This window comes from Eublepharis macularius, chromosome 19 (genome assembly GCF_028583425.1).
Source record: "Eublepharis macularius isolate TG4126 chromosome 19, MPM_Emac_v1.0, whole genome shotgun sequence".
Taxonomy (NCBI): domain Eukaryota; kingdom Metazoa; phylum Chordata; class Lepidosauria; order Squamata; family Eublepharidae; genus Eublepharis; species Eublepharis macularius.
In genome coordinates, this window is record NC_072808.1 from 15,789,113 (window position 1) to 15,805,501 (window position 16,389).

Here is a 16,389-nt window from a genome sequence, read left to right on the forward strand (position 1 = left end):
TGTTCACCACGTTGGGGGCCCTAAGATGGGCAAAAAGGTAACGTTAATAAAAGGAGGGCTGGCCCTGGACTCAATGAGATGGCTTCTCCTGGGCTGGCTGCTTGCTTTCCTTTATGTAGGGTTTTAATCAGCAGAGTAGATTATTGCACATTAGAATATAGTAAGAACAGACGCCAGTGTTTAGCTCCAGAAAAATATTTTACTACATATTAGGGGGAAAGGTTCCATTGGTGAGAAAATAAAAAATAGCTAACTAACTGGCTACTACATCTTGATGGTGAGACCTAGGGCCAAGCTACAAGTGACGAATGACACTTGAACGGCAAGTATATTTCTCCCTGTTCACTTGCCCTCCACTCAATCCACTTGCCGTTCAAGTGTCATTCGTCACTTGTAGCTTGGCCCTGAGTCTGTTCCCTTGCCATTCAAGTGTAATTCGTCACTTCTAGCTTGGCCCTTACTTTCTGTGTGGTCTTATATTCAAGTGTACTCTGTCTCCCTAGCAGTGCATGTATATCCACACTGGGAGAACAAGAGTAAGATCTTTCCCTTGAGCATCCCTGTGTAAGGTGTCTTGTGTAGAGAGACTGAGGGCCAAGCTACACATGACAAATGACACTTGAACGGCAAGTGGATTGAGTGGAGGGCAAGTGAACAGGGAAAAATACACTTGCCGTTCAAGTGTCATTCGTCATGTGTAGCTTGGCCCTCAGAGAAATTCAGAGAGAATTATACTGTCACACTTCAATGCACACTGTCTGAACAAAGAGCCATAAACACCCCCCACCTGGTTGCCCAATAGCGAATCCCAGATCTTTTTCATTAAGCATAAAGACTCCCGTTTCTATGGCGGGAAACTTAACTCGACAGCTAAGGGGCCCTATGCAAACTAGTTGACTAACTAAATAACAGAATAACAATTTTAACCCTTTCACGACTGAACGTGAGACATTTGCTAAAATCCCAACATTTCAGCCATCCAAACTTCAAGGGCCAAGGACTGTACCCATTAAGGGCTGTGCTCGAGTCCCTCTTGTTGTCGGTTCTTATGACACTCTTCACTTCCATACTTAAGCCATGAAACGAGTCGATAACAGCTGAGGCACCCAAGTGAAGGGAGGAAGGAACTCTTTACACCCCGGGGAGTTAATCCATCTGTGGTGAACGAAGCCAACGTCCGTCATTCACCCAAGTCAGAGAGCAATCACTAAAGCTCCTACAAATTCTTAATGCAGATTAAGCTAAAACGTTGAGTGAAGCCAAAAAAGGGTCTAATTCATTAGGGATATAATACATTATGAAATAAGAACTAATTCATGATATATAAGCAGAGAGAAGCATCTCCTTGTGTGATTTCACAAAAGGTCCGTCTAGTCCAAAATTCTGTTTTTCGTTTAGATGTTTCTGGGAAGCTCCGGAGCAGAACACAAGGTGACCTGCCTCAAACTCTCCACTTTGCTATCAAGGTCATTGGTTGACCTTGGGTCAGTCACTATGTCTTACTCAACCTACCTTGCAGGGCTGTAGGGTGGAAGATTTGGATAAAGTTGGGTTGGGGTACCGTGTGTGCTGCCCCAACTTCCTTAGAGGCAAAGCAGGTTATAAATACAATAAAGATCATGATAACGAATGGAATCTACCGAGAAAGCTTAAGCTTTTTTCTCTTTGAATTTGCAATGAAATAAAATACCTTATTATGGCAATGCTGAGTAATCCTAGCTGACGGAGCCCGACTTTCTTTTGGAAATAGCTGAAAAAGTGACAACATTTGGGCAAGATCCCATGAGGAGCAAGGTACCCTTGCTCTCTTCAGCCAGCCCCCTTAGTAGTATGAATTTTCCACAATTAAGCAGATGTTTGCCTCCAACCAATCACGGAGGCAGATTGTCTAACCTTGGGAAAGCTAGCGACTGGTATGCAAATACATGCAAATGAGCGCAGTACACATAGAAGAATGTGCCTATGGTGTGTGTGCATTGCATGAAGAAGCAGTTTCATCAGAGATTCCTCTCCAAGCTGAGAAAGATGAGCTCTTGGGTTCTGCACCTGTGCCTCTCACTGGCTCTCTCCCTCCATGGTGAGTTTATGGAACCAGCCTACACGGTCTATGAAGTTGCAACGAGCCATGAAAAAGGGAAGAACTGCCGTGTGTTTAGAGAGAATAAGGGGGATGGGCTGATGAACTTGCCCTAATATCTTATTATTTATGTTCAAAGAGAACAAGGAAAGGGGGATAGATTTTAGGAAATTACCACAAAGGACATTGGGCTGTCAAAGGGTTGGGAGGAAAAGTCTACCTATACGTTTGTTCATTTGTCCATCTGCCTACCCTTCCCTCCCTTTCCCGCCTGAGTCTGTGCTTAATTTTGACTCGAGAGAAATGATGGATTTACAGAATAAGCAACACTAAATAGGTAAAATAATTGCTTTTGCCAGATCCGTTTCTCTTGGCGGAAGAGTGTGCAGGTTTTCAAGTTATGCAGAACTCTTTATCAGACAACAAGTTGCAGCATTTATAGAGAGAAGGTCCTAAATATAACATATGTAGTCTTTAAGGTACGCTTGCATAGGATAATTTTTTTCAGACCTCCGGTGTGCCAGGTCTGCATATCATAATAACCTGAGCATGCTGATAGTCCATGGAGACCAGAAATTACCCCCGAATATTCTGATGAGCAGAGGGCCCTGAAATTTACTACTTTTTTTCTAATATGGCTTCCCACGGTGTTGAATCAGGGGCATCATGAAGCCAGAGGCCAGGGGCTTTGGAGGGGACAGGGCCAGAGGAAGAGGAAGGCATGCCAGGTGAGCAGCACACCTGAGCTTCCAATGCATCTGGGTGTTGGCACTACCAATTGCTACAACTGATGTGGCCCTCTTTTGTGTCTCCCCCATCTTGGTAAAATCCTGGAGAGTGGAGATGGTATCTAAGGAGGGCAGAGTTTGGGGACGAGAAGGAGCTCAGAGGGGATTGGATACCACTGAGTCCAGATTTCAAAGCTGCCATTTTTCCGGGGGAACTGAACTTTGTAGTCTGGAAATCAGTTGGGATTCCAGGAGATTTCCAGGCCCCAGCTGGTGACTGGCATCCCTACGCCCACCCTATGCCCCAGGCAATTGTCTAGGTCTGTGTAATGGGCACACAAACCTCTGATTCCACCTTTCTTCCATTAGGGGCTTACAACATGGAGTTGTTGGCCTCTCTCCCAGGCGCCATCTTCCTTAGGTTTGGCAAAGTTGCTATATCAAGTACCTTCACGCCATAGTGAAGCCTTTTTCTTCTAATCTTAGTAAAAGGAGGAGGGGGGGTTACACTGAGAAAAGAATCCTCTAATCCGCTAATGAGTGAGGCACCATAGACGATGTTGTATTGGATTCCTACTAGGGTTGCCAGATCCAGGTAGGGAAACTCCTGGAGATTTGGGGGGTGGAGCCTGGAAAGGGCGGGGTTTGGGAAGGGAAGGGGTCTCAGAATGGTATAATGCCATAGAGTCCACCCTCCACAGCAGCCATTTTCTTCAGGGGAACTGATCTCTGTCACCTGGAGATCAGGTGGAATTTTGGGAGATCTCCAGCCACCACCTGGAGGCTGGCAACCCTAATTCCTACGAATGCTATGTCTTTGTGAACTTGTATCTGTTTACCCTATGGCATCATGTATGGAAATGTCCTTGATATTGAAGGTACGAATCTCACACTGTGTAATCCACCTTAAGTCTCGGTGAGAAATGTGGACTATAAATGACATAAACAAAATTATTTTTGATTCTTGCATTTCCATGTGTACATCTTTACTTCCAGGTGGAGCATTCCAACCTCTTCCGGTCCAGCCTCCACAGGTTTCGTTTGCCGAGGGGACCACGGCTGTCCTGAGATGCCCCCTGGAGAGGGGCGAGATCCAGGACTATCATGCCTTCTGGTTCCGGCAGAAGCCAGGCGACCGGCCAGCCCATATTCTGAAGCATCATATAGACGGTCAAATAGAGCGAACCAATGCATTCAATGAAAGATTTGTGCCCGTCCGGGATGCTGGAGCCAATGCCTATGCGCTGCAGATCCAGGCCGTACGCACAGAGGACAGCGCCACTTATTGGTGCGTGGCAGAGATAAATCACTTCAACACTTTCGCCTCAGGGGCTGGAACACAGCTCAGCGTCACAGGAGGTGAGTGAGAATAACACACAACAGAGGGGGATAAATTTGGTCTGCTGTATGACTAGGACAAGGGGATGAAATGCATCTGAGAAATATTTGACAGGTTAGAACAGTGCAGCCCAGGGGACAATGGCTCAGTGGGTCCCAGGAAAATCAAGTTTCCAATCTTGCCCCTGTCCTGAACTAATTAGGGGCAGGAGGGTTAAATTGAGGAAGCCGTTCTGCCTCAGCCTATGGGCTCTAGGCTCTGGATCAAATGTGGATAAAAGTAAAGGCTTTCTTTATAGAGCGGTTAACATGATTGCTAAGGAGTGTCATGGACAGTGAAGCGCTTTGGACTTTTAAAGAAGTGCTGCCTAATGGCTCAAGTAGAGCCACTAGAACCCCGTGGCACAGAGTGGTAAGCAGCAGTACTGCAGCCCAAGCTCTGCTCATGACCTGAGTTCGATCCTGGCGGAAGAAGGGTTCAGATAGCTGGCTCAAGGTTGACTCAGCCTTCCATCCATCTGAGGTCGGTAAAGGGAGTACCCAGTTTCCTGGGGCTAAAGTGTAGATGACTGGGGAAGGCAATGGCAAACCACCCCGTAAAAAGTCTGCCAAGAAAACATGATGCGATGTTCCCCCATGGGTCAGTAATGACTCAGTGCTTGCACAGGGGACTACCTTTACTTTTTACCTAATGGCTCAAGTAGACATTATGGTTTCTTGGGTGTTTATTTGAAATGGCTGTTTTCCTCTTGCAAATGCTGCTTAGCTAGACTGCTGTTTCAAAGAGGAAAGTGGCATTTTCTTGGTGAAAAAGCCATCCCAAGACGGTTTTATTCCCCATTGGGTAAAACATGCAGGAACCTGTACTTTGTCTCCAATGTGTGTGTGAAAGGGGAGGGTGAAGCTCAGGGAGAGCATTTTCTGGAAAGAAAATTATATAGGAAGAAAGGGTTACAGTTCCCCTTTGCCCCTGCTGTTCTCCCTTGTGGAAAAGCAGTCAGAGTAACTGTATTTGCAAGAATATATTCCTTTAAACGAACTAGACCAAAATGATATGCTTAACTCAGAGCCAAGCTACAAGTGACGCCTTAGACGGGTTGGACACTTGTCAGCTTCCCTCAAGTTTTGATGGGAAATGTAGGCATCCTGGTCTTGCAGCTGTAATGGAGAGCCAAGCTGTAAAACCCGGACGCCTACATTTCCCATCAAAACTTGAGGGAAGCTGACAAGTGTCCAATCCGTGTAAGGCATCACTTGTAGCTTGGCACTCAGACTGGTTGGTGGCTGGAGAGGGGACTTAAGGTTCCCATCCCCCAGATGAGGCTGATGTTTCTCTCAGAATTACAATTGCTGTCCAGACTAACATCAGTTCACCAAGAGAAAATGGCTGCTTGGGAGGGTTGACTCTACGGCGTTATACCTCACTGAGGTCCTTTCTCTCCCTCAACCCCGTCCTCCCTTGTCATTTTAAGCAACGATGACACCATTTTATTTGAAGTCAACACCACTTGTGGATGCTATGTCCCTCTTGACTTGTGGATTCTATGACCCGCCACCTTGCATCCGAGGCAGTCAAGAGGGCTAGAAACGTTTTCAATGAGAGTTAACGAAATCTCTTTCTTCCTAGGAAAATCAGCCAAAGCACCAGCCTCGGTCACCCTCTTGTCCGATGCCGCTGCCCCAATGCCCGACTCCCCCATGCTCCATGCCTTGTGCCTGGCCAAGCAATTCTACCCAGGCTTTGTGGAGATCAAATGGAGCGCAGCCGGGAATGCCGTCTCGGAAGGGGTGACGCCTGGAGCGGTGGTCTTGAACGACAATGGTTCCTATAGCACCACCAGTATCCTGTGTGTCCCCCGCAACCTCCTTAGCAGTAACGCCTCTATCAAGTGCTCGGTGCACCATTATTCTTCCGGCGCCAAGGTAGAGAGGAGCCTGGAGCAGCCGTGCTAGAGCCACTCGGAGGTTACAGATTTGCGTCTCCCGCTTGCTGCTTCCATATGCAGAAAACAGCCCTGCTCCTTCCATGAAGCCCAATAAATCTGCACTGATATCCCTGCAATGTTTGACCATTATTGAATCTACCCCAAAGCCTCTCCAGGTCACGTTGTTACATTTAAGGAAGATGGGCGATCCCATCTAATTTAGCATCTTGGGTTCCTCAACAGAACAGCACAGATGTTCCATCCTGCCTCTAAGCCACATCGTCTAACCTGAAATCACTTAGCGTTGATCGTAGATGACCTGATTGTGCTAATGCAGTATGTAATGAAGAGCCCCGTGTCACCCTGAAGCTTGCGTATTCCCACAATTGGCACTAGAAGCGAAAGCACACATTGTTGTCCCTTTATCCTGCACTGGTGGCGAGTGCCCTCAAATCATGGCTGACTTATGGCGACCCCTGGCAGGGTTTTCATGGCAAGAGATGAACAGAGGTGGTTTGCCATTGCCTGCCTCTGCAACCCTGATCTTCCTTAGAGGTCTCCCATCCAATAACTAACCAGAGCCGACCCTGCTTAGCTTCCGAGATCTGATGGGATCAGGCTCTACTGCACCACCATAGCCACTAGCTAGAGGGAAAATCGCCACCATTTCAGGGCAATGAACAAATGATGGTTTGGAGAGTAGGTATCCAGAAGAACCAACTCTAGTCCACTACTTGCTACATAACTCTCAAAACCTGTGATGCCAAATGGTTTGAGTTGATACATAGTTTACACAGGACTTCTGGGAAGAGGGGGCTAGGACAAAGTTTTTGGGGGGTCTGGTCACCAAGAGGCCTGCTGGAGAGAAAAGGGAATGAAACTTTACAGTAGTTCTTCTCTCTCTCTCTCATGCACATGCTCACATAATCTTTCTGTCTAACCTACCTCACAAGGTTGTTGAAAGGATAAAAGGACGGAGGGGGAAATCAGGAATACTGCCCTTAACTTCTTGGAGGCAAGATAAGATATAAACATGAGGAATCGAATGGGGGGGGAACAATGGTTAGCCTATTCACGCTAAAAACAACGCATGTGATTTTTTTTTTCATACCATGTCTGAGTGGTGTGGCTGGGGTGGGGAAGAAGGAATTTTTGTTCCAGGAGCACGTCTGCTGTCATAGTCCTTATTGAATAATAGTAAAGAATCCAGTAGCACCTTTAACCAACTTATTTGTAGCACAAGCTTTCGAGAACCACAGCTCTCTTCGTCAGATGCATGGAGGGTATGAAGAAACTGGCCAGAGTTATACCGTATCTGTGCTAATTTCTTCGTGAGGTTGATGGATGTCCTCTCCATTCGGCTGAATGTGATGCTTTCCATAGATCCAGAGGAGTTAGCTGTGTTAGTCTGTAGTTGCAAAATAGTAAAGAGTCCAGTAGCACCTTTAAGACTAACCAACAGAGGGCCAAGCTACACATGATGAATGACACTTGAACGGCAAGTGGATTGAGTGGAGGGCAAGTGAACAGGGAGAAATACACTTGCTGTTCAAGTGTCATTCGTCATGTGTAGCTTGGCCCTTACTGAAACTACCAGACTAAAGCTGAGTTCATGTAATGCCAGATATATAGGATTTTCACCACTGAGGTCCCAAAGGATAGAGTGACACTGCCCAGAGCTCACAGAAAATTATAGGGTTTTTAACCAGAAGTTCAGGCTGTGTCTCTCTTTCTAGCCCTTTTTTCTACCAGCCTGGGCAATTAATTCCAGCAGATGACCACAAGGTGGCAGCTGTGGGCTGTCACATTGGTCCTCTTTCTCCTGGAGTCTCTTATTTACCTGCTTTGCTCTCTAACGCGGCCAGTGGCGTTCTCTCTTGCATCTGCTTGTAAAAACCGTGATCTCTGCTTTCTGGGTAAAAAATGCTTCCCCTGCCAGCATTTGCTGCTTCAGGACACCGTTAATATTTCATGGTCATAGATCCAGAGGAGTTAGCCGTGTTAGACTGTAGTTGCAAAATAGTAAAATAGTAAAAACAGCTGCAGGCATCAGCCCTATAAGACTGGCGTGTTGAGCACCTAATCGCAGCAGCATGCAGAAGAACTAGCTAGCTTTGGAGCCGGCCTCTCTTGTTGTACTTTTAAATAGGGGCTAGATCAGCAGTAATCGCCAATGGAGCACATCTCTCAGCATGCAGAGAAAAGCTTCACCCTACCTAAATATGCATATTGAGGTTGTTGTAAAAGTCACACAAGAGCTGCTTTTTTTCTTGATAGTTGGCAATCACTGGAAGAAATCTGCACCTTAACAGTTTCTACTCCTTTATGGACAGGGCTGGCGCGTTCATTGAGGCGGAGCCGGCAGCTGCCTTGAGTGCAGCTCTCTGAAGGAGGTGCTGTGGCCATGCTGGCCCCCAATGACCCCCTGGCCCAATCCGGCACCAGTGCCACGGGCTGTGCAGCACAGAGGCAACCAGGCTGTGCCTGTTGCTTTGTGCACTTGCGCCCCCGGCTCAACCCCGCGGCACCAGTGCCGTGGGACGCGCGGTACAGAAGCAATCAGGCTGTGCCTATTGCTTTGTGCGCTTGGTGGGTATTGGACATTGGGAAAGTCAGTTTGCAGCCCCTCAAAGTAGCTGCCAGCAGACACTCCCGTTTTTGCCACTGTGAAGAGAAAAGGACAGGAAAGAGAGGGACCCATGGCTCATGCCTTTCCCGGGGTTCAATCTCTCTGAAACTTGGGGGGTCTTTAGAGGACAGTGCAGACTAGGTCTCCTGCAAATTTGGTGGGCATTGGACATTGGGAAGATCCGTTTGTGATTCAAGTTTTGTGATTTTCATTTTTCCTACATTTCTTCTGTTTTTAAAAATCGGTTAGTGGGGGCAGGGGCGCAAGTAGGTATCTCGCCTCAGGCGCCAGAAACCCTGACACCGGCCCTGTTTGTGGATCATCATGTCCCCTCACCCGGTGTACAGATGGAAACCTGTGCAGGTGGAAAGGGTATACTGTGGAAGAATTAGGAAGAATTAGGTGGAAGAATTAGGCTGCATCTTCATTTTACCTGTAGGATTCCCCGCCCCCAATAAACAGGGAGAAATACCATACCTTTTTTTAAATTAAAATTTAATCTTTAAAAATATCTTTATAGCTTCTATATTTCATTGAAGAGGACAGGCAAAACGGTGACCCGCGACCGTTTCAAAGTCAACACCCCTTCACCCATTCCGACAGGTTTTTGCCTTCACAGTGTGTTTTCCACTCATTCCTACAGAAAGCAAATCAGAGCCGTAAACCCTGTTCACACATGACAGTGAACGCACCTACAGTCCTTGTACGATGTACCCTTGAATTTTCTTTATATATGTGTTGAGCAATTCTCAGGTCACATCCAATATCTGTACAGCTCAATGTGGGATTGAAAGCCGCGCTCATCCAGATATGGGTCCCTCCCCTGTTCCATTTGTAAAGTGAATGTTGTGTAGGCTCTATCGTACAACAAATAGGTACATGCAGGGGTCATTTCGTAGAAAAAGAGCTGGAGGAACTCATTAGCATAACTCATTAGCGTATGCCACGCCCTCTTGTCATCACCGGAACTGTGTCGTTAGCATAACTGATTTGCATATGCCACACCCCCTGACCTCACCTATCCTGGCTGTTTTGGACCCAATCCTGGCCATTCAGGGGCCCAAAATGGCAAAAAGGGGCTGAAAATGTCTGAATAGGGGCCCAAAATGGTCAGGATCAGGCCGCTGCTGAGTGGGAGAGTGATCCACCACCCGTAAGAGGCCCGACCCTGGCTGTTTTGGGACCAATCCTGGCCATTTTGGGCCCAATCCAGGCCAAAATGGGCCCCAAATGGCCCAAAACCAGGTGGGTGGGGCCACCTGACATGTGACCTCTTTGGAGAACTACTGGAACTGCATTCCTGCGTGTTACCCCTCGAAATGAGCCCTGGGTACATGAATTCATGGTAATGTGAACAGAGCTAAAGAAGAAGGGAAATGGGTCACTACATGTGCCTATGTTATTTAGTTTATCTGCATATGTAGAAACTTTTCACACTATGTGGGCACAGAGATTGTAGTACAGAACCAAGCTGCAGGGCCGGATCAACGGGGGGGGGGGGGCGAGGGGAAGTCTGCCCCTGGCGCCTCCAAAGAGGGGGCGCTGGGCTCAGCTGCCAGCCGCTGGGAGCACGCCGGTGGCAGCGCGGACAGCTGAGCGAAGAGGGGGAGGCTGCCTGCACCATTCGCCTGTCCTGCAGGACAGGGAGCGTGCGGCAAGCCGGTTGCCCCCTCAGTGGGGCAGACGAATGGCATGGGCGGCCTCCCAGCCACCCACGCTGCCACTGCCAGCTCCATGGCGCCCCATGCGCCAGGGCAGCTGGCTTGCCGCGCTGGTGGCACGCTCCGCCCCTGCATGATGATGTCATAGAAATGATGTCATCGCGCAGCGCCAAGAGCATGCACGCGCATGGGGGGGGCGGACTTGGGTTGTCCTGGGCGCCGGCAACCCTAGATCCGGCCCTGCCAAGCTGCATTCTCTCTTGGCAGCTCAGACGCAGCAGCAGAGGGGGGATCTGTGGGTGTGCTTTGTTTGAACTGGCCGTGCGGGGAAAACATCAGCAACTTTGCTGAAGTGGGGGAAGAGAAACACAGGCACAAAGAGCACCGTGAGGTAGAAAGTGTTGGAAGTACGGCGCTGGGAGAATCGACGGGTTTGGACTGGCAAACGTTGGATGTTCCCTTACCAGGCTGCCATGCCTTGGGGATCTCTGACAATCCGCTTGGCGCAAAGGATATTATTTTCAATGTCAGCATTGAGCAAATCTAGGAGAGAGCACATGAGAGAGCACAGAAGGTAGAGGCAGCCATTGGGTCAAGTGTGGGTATGAACCAAAAGGCCGTTTCAGCTGATGGAGAAAAGTGCCATCAAGTCACGGTCAGCCTACAGCAACCCCATAAGAGATGTTCAAGGCAAGAGACATTCAGAGGTGGCTTACCACTGCCTGCCTCTTTGTAGTGGCCTTGGACTTCCCCGGTGGTCTCCCATCCAAGTAAACATCAGAGTAAACACAGAGCCAAGCTACAAGTGACGCTTGACACAGGTTGGACACTTGTCAGCTTCCCTCAAGTTTTGATGGGAAATGTAGGTGTCCTGGTCTTGCAGCCATAATGGAGAGCCAAGCTGTAAAACCAGGACGCCTACATTTCCCATCAAAACTTGAGGGAAGCTGACAAGTGTCCAACCTGTGTCAAGCGTCACTTGTAGCTTGGCCCTCAGTTGGAGGAAAGTTGGAGGAAAGGAATCTTCTTACAGCCGCTATGATTTTAGAAGCCAGCAAGTGGCCTAGTTATGATCAACTTTCTGTGGATCAAACACTCCCAGATTCGTTCCTAGAGCCAACATGTGTCGTAATTAAGGTGTCAGATGAGGATCTGCAAGACCCAGGTTCGAATCCCACCTCTGCCCACAGAAACATGCTGGGTGACCTTGGGCCAGTCACACCCTCTCGGCCTAACCTACCTCACAGGGTTACTGCAGGGATAAAATGCAGGACAGGAGAATGACATAAGCAGCTTTGGGGCCCGTTGGGGAGAAAAGTAGAGTATGAATGAAATGAATAAATAAAACGCCCTGTACCAGGTCCTTTCTTTCCCCCTGTTGCCTCGGGCACAGCACCCCTAGTCCTGATTTGGGAAGAGGTACTGACCTTTGCAATCTATTCTGCACAAGTTTTCAGAGACAGAATCTTCCACCGCACACCACCAACCGCTGTTGATTTGAAAGATGCCAAAGTCGCTGGTTCCGTCCTTGTTCTGGCTCACAGCTTCTGTGTCAAAGCCACTCTCAAAAAAGGCCATACAGACCCCTATTGGGAGAGAAATGGAAGATCTCTGACTGTGGTCACTGCCAAATTTGGTGTTCCGAGCCTAGAGGGCAGAGCCACGGACTAGGACACAGCAGTCCTACATTTCAAGAGACCTTGAACATAGTGAGAATATTTCAATCCATCTTTCTAGTCGGCTGGCCTTGCCACCTCTGACATCCAGAGTTTTCCAGAAAACGAAGTATTTGAAGAGTGATATCAATTAATATAGTTTTCCTCCTCCTTTTTAATTATAAAGTCCCCTGTGCAAGCACCGAGTCATTACTGACCCATGGGGGGACGTCGCATCACGACATTTTCTTGGCAGACTTTTGTTACGGGGTGGTTTGCCATTGCCTTCCCCAGTCATCTACACTTTACCCCCAGGAAACTGGGTACTCATTTTGCCAACGTTGGAAGGCTGAGTCAACCTTGAGCCGGCTACCTGAACCCGGCTTCCACCAGGATCGAATTCAGGTCATGAGCAGGGCTTGGACTGCAGTACTGCAGCTTACCACTCTGCGCCATGGAGCTTCTTATTATAAATACAAACTAAACAGGGTGATAAAAATCAATAAATGTTGACCAATGTTACACCCTATCTTTTTTTTAAATAATGCTTGTGATTGCTATGATGTTGAGTTGGTTTGTTTCTAATATAGTGCATTTGACATCATCAACCAACAGAGTTGAAAATTGTCCTGAAATCTAGTAACTCAATTAATAAATAAGAATCCATTTTCTAAAAGATTGCCAGCTGATTCATTTCCCCAGTCTTTTTAAAATAGGTAATTTTAGACAGAAAAGCAGCTGACCAAACTCTTCTCATAGCAAAAGGCACCTTAAAAGACTAACATTTATTGCAAGAAGCTCATCTTCTGAACCTCCCCCTAAAGAAAGGCAATACATATTTTAGTGGCGCAGGCAAATTAATCACTCATTCAAAATCAGAGATAAAATCAAATAACCAAGCAAAATTCCTTGAGGATTAAAAAGGCAGAAGTTATCAGATTCTGACTGCATCTAAAAAACCTTGCCAAAAGAGTCTAAACTTGAGATGAAGCCAAGACACACACAACAAGTCAAATCCACTAACTCATGTGCATTTCCATAAATGTAACCTAGGCTATAGGTGAGCGTGGCTTTTTAAAATATAGATGTCATATCCATAAGAACAGTGGAGCCAGTTTGGAAATTCCCCTCCCCCAACCAGCTGAAGTTTAACTTTAATCCTCCAGTGGTTTTGCATGTTTGCAAGAGAAAAACCCAGCTGTTGTCAGCATCGATTGGTAAATACCTGTAATGTCACGGACACCCTTCCTCCTCTAATCTCCGGAGCAGTTTGGCAATTTTGTTTGAAACGTTTCTCTGTATGGGGATGGGGTTAACATAATGGAACTTTGAATAGGTAACCAATGGGCAGAGATGTACAGTCCTTCCAGTAACTTCTCTTTAAACGTTTTATCTGTCCTGACTGTTTAACCACTGCGTTTTTTTATTTAAACATACAGGCTATAATCAGAAACTGAGATACCTGATGAGAAGGATGGGTGAAAGGAAGGAAAGAAGAAAGGAATCAGGCATGAAGGGAGCTGAACTGGAGAAGACAGACAAAAATGGGAAAAATGGATGATGGGGTAAATGGGTAGCCAGCAACAGATTTGTCTGGCACTGCTAGAAACTGCAGAGCCCATCTTGGAGGCTTCCTTTCCTCCCAAAGTTTGTGCTATACTTCTGCCTCCTACCTGATTAAAGCCCTCTCTCTCCATTTGTCAGGGTTCCGATCCAAATCAGCCCCGCACACCGTTGAGAAGCATGGAGGCTCAGAACATTTCTCTCCACCCAAACTGGGGATGTCCCCGGGGAAAATATAAGGTGTATTTAGGCCCATCATGAGAATTAAGATGATAATACCCAGGTAGGCTGGGCCCAGCTTTTACATTCAAATAACTAGATAGGCCAGACTCACCTGGAGTTGCTCTCCTACCTGGAACCAACCATGAATGCTAGGAGAAGGGAATAGAGCATTGGGGGATCACGTAGCCAAGCTAGAGGCTATTCAAGTATAGGCTATTGTCCAAAGCCCAGCATCAAACCACATTTGGAAACAAAATCCTCATTAAGGAGCCACACTCACAATTAGCCAGGCTGTAACCCTGGTAGCCGTCCATCCCATGGTTATCCAGCTGCTTAGCCAACTCACAGCGCTCATAGATCTTGGCATGGATGGCAAACACAAAGTAGACGAGGAGGAGGAGGGGCTGGCAGAAGATAGCCTTCATCCCTGCAACTGGGCATGTGACGAGGAGTTGGAAGTTTGGACCAAAGCTAGCGGGTGGCCTCCCTGATGTAGAAAGAAGCAGAGAAACAGGTAGGATGGCTCCACCAACGATCAAGTTGGATGTAACACTTTAAGGATGGAAGTGATTAAAAGTACTTTTATTGCTTTTCTAATGCATAACATTTTTCTGCCCGGGAACAAGCTGTTTATAAAAGCCCTGGTTCTACAAGGTCTTTTGACAAAAAAGCCAGATGTGCTTGCTGTAACCTTGAGGTTGGACTACTGTAGCACACTCTGCATGGGGCTGCCCTTGAAGACAATTTGGGAACTTCAGATAGCGATGAATATGTCTGCCAGTTTGTTGAGTAGTTGTCACAACAGAGAATCTCCCGTGTGGTATTATGTCTTCACAATTGTTTTAATAAAGGATATATTAATTGAGTACTGTTTCACAAATTTGTTTATACAGAGTAAGGGATGTAATAAACAATTTGTATATTCTTTTGTTTCTCTTGACACAACCATATACTACACCATATATTGCAACCTCCCTAGACCTCAATTATACAGGCATCTTATGCGTTCTAAAAACAATTCATTAAAGTGTCCCGTGCTCAAAGTGCTATCATGGATGTTATTAAAGTGCAATTGCTTTTGGCATCTTATGACACTATTTCTCATATAGAACTCGATTTGCCTTGCATACAGGTACAATACAGGTACAGTATAAGGGTAATTCCAGACACTGTGAATGTCACAGATCAAAAAGACCTATAATCATAGGTACACGTAGTTGGTTCTGTGACTGCATTCTCTAACGGACGGTCCAGATCCTTGTAAGGTCCGTTTCCAAGCTTCTTTCTCAAAGAGCACAGATGTCAAAGATTCATCATAGTTAACCTTCCATATCCCTCTTTGATTTGTCAATTACTTCCACAAATGGAAGCACTTTGAGCACGGGACACTTTAATGAATTGTTTTTAGAACGCATAAGATGCCTGTATAATTGAGGTCTAGGGAGGTTGCAATATATGGTGTAGTATATGGTTGTGTCAAGAGAAACAAAAGAATATACAAATTGTTTATTACATCCCTTACTCTGTATAAACAAATTTGTGAAACAGTACTCAATTAATATATCCTTTATTAAAACAATTGTGAAGACATAATACCACACGGGAGATTCTCTGTTGTGACAATTACATTACCGTGTTGCTCTATTTTGTTGTAGTTTATTGAGTAGAACAAGGCTATATGACCACAGGTCTTAAAACAACTTCTTGGGTTGCCTGCACAGGTTGATTCCAGCCAGTGGTAGAATAAGGAGGAGGGGGCTCTTTGACCACCAAAAAGGCTATGCTGGGCCCTGCCTGGACAAAAGCTATGTGGGATGGGGGCCGTAGTTAGGAAGGGAATTAGGTGAGACCGAGTGACAAAGGTGGCTGGAACCAATCCATGATAGTCCAGCTAAGATGCTATCCCTTACCTATCAAGCCATTCATGACAGGGACCCACGCTCATAAAGAACCATCTGGCTAGCATGTGCTGGTTATAAGGCTGCCCAATGTGGTACAATCTTCTTTGGCCAAAACTTGGACCTTCTCAAATGTGGTCACAGGTTCATGAATTTCGTGACCTACCTCAGGAGGTGAGGAGGTCACCACCTCTAGCACTTTCCAGGAAAGAACTCCAAACTGCACTTTTATTTAGAAGGGCATTTCACTGCTGTTTTGAATTCAGTAAATACAGAGTTTTTGATGATTTTGGCTGGAGTCCGTTTTTGGTTGCTTTCACACATTGGAATTAAAGGGCGTTGAAAGTGCATTATCCAATATATGTGAAATCAGCCTTAATCAGCTCCCTCCTATATTATTACAATGATGACAAGTTCTTGTAATTTTTTCAGCTGAGGTCTATTATTTGCCAATTGCCAAATGGCATTATTTACAATTGCAACTTTTGTTGGTGTCCAAACGTGGTCCGGCAGCTTTGAGTGCTCCAGAATCTTATTGAATCAATACACAAAGCGAAATCTCCAATATTTGTATATAAATATTTGAGGTTGGTTAATAAACATGATACACAGAATCTTAAGAGATAAATGGAAGTGCCCAATTTTGCTAAAGCAATGGGATAAGGCCTTAAGCCATATATCTGTTGTTGCTAT

General features: G+C 46.4%; 2 protein-coding genes across 2 annotated transcripts; one reads left to right on the forward strand and one right to left on the reverse strand.

Moving 5' to 3' along the window:
* The first annotated feature begins 2,025 nt into the window (after positions 1-2,025).
* On the forward strand, positions 2,026-6,096 carry LOC129346514 (Ig heavy chain Mem5-like). The gene is made up of 3 exons (XM_055003858.1): positions 2,026-2,077; positions 3,802-4,164; positions 5,771-6,096. The coding sequence occupies exons 1-3, from the start codon at positions 2,026-2,028 to the stop codon at positions 6,094-6,096; spliced, it is 741 nt and encodes a 246-aa protein (XP_054859833.1).
* A 3,177-nt stretch (positions 6,097-9,273) lies between these two features.
* On the reverse strand, positions 9,274-14,223 carry LOC129346515 (lysozyme C, milk isozyme-like). The gene is made up of 4 exons (XM_055003859.1): positions 14,079-14,223; positions 11,786-11,944; positions 10,823-10,901; positions 9,274-9,334 (listed from the first exon to the last, which is right to left on the reverse strand). The coding sequence occupies exons 1-4, from the start codon at positions 14,221-14,223 to the stop codon at positions 9,274-9,276; spliced, it is 444 nt and encodes a 147-aa protein (XP_054859834.1).
* Between the last annotated feature and the right edge of the window lie 2,166 nt (positions 14,224-16,389).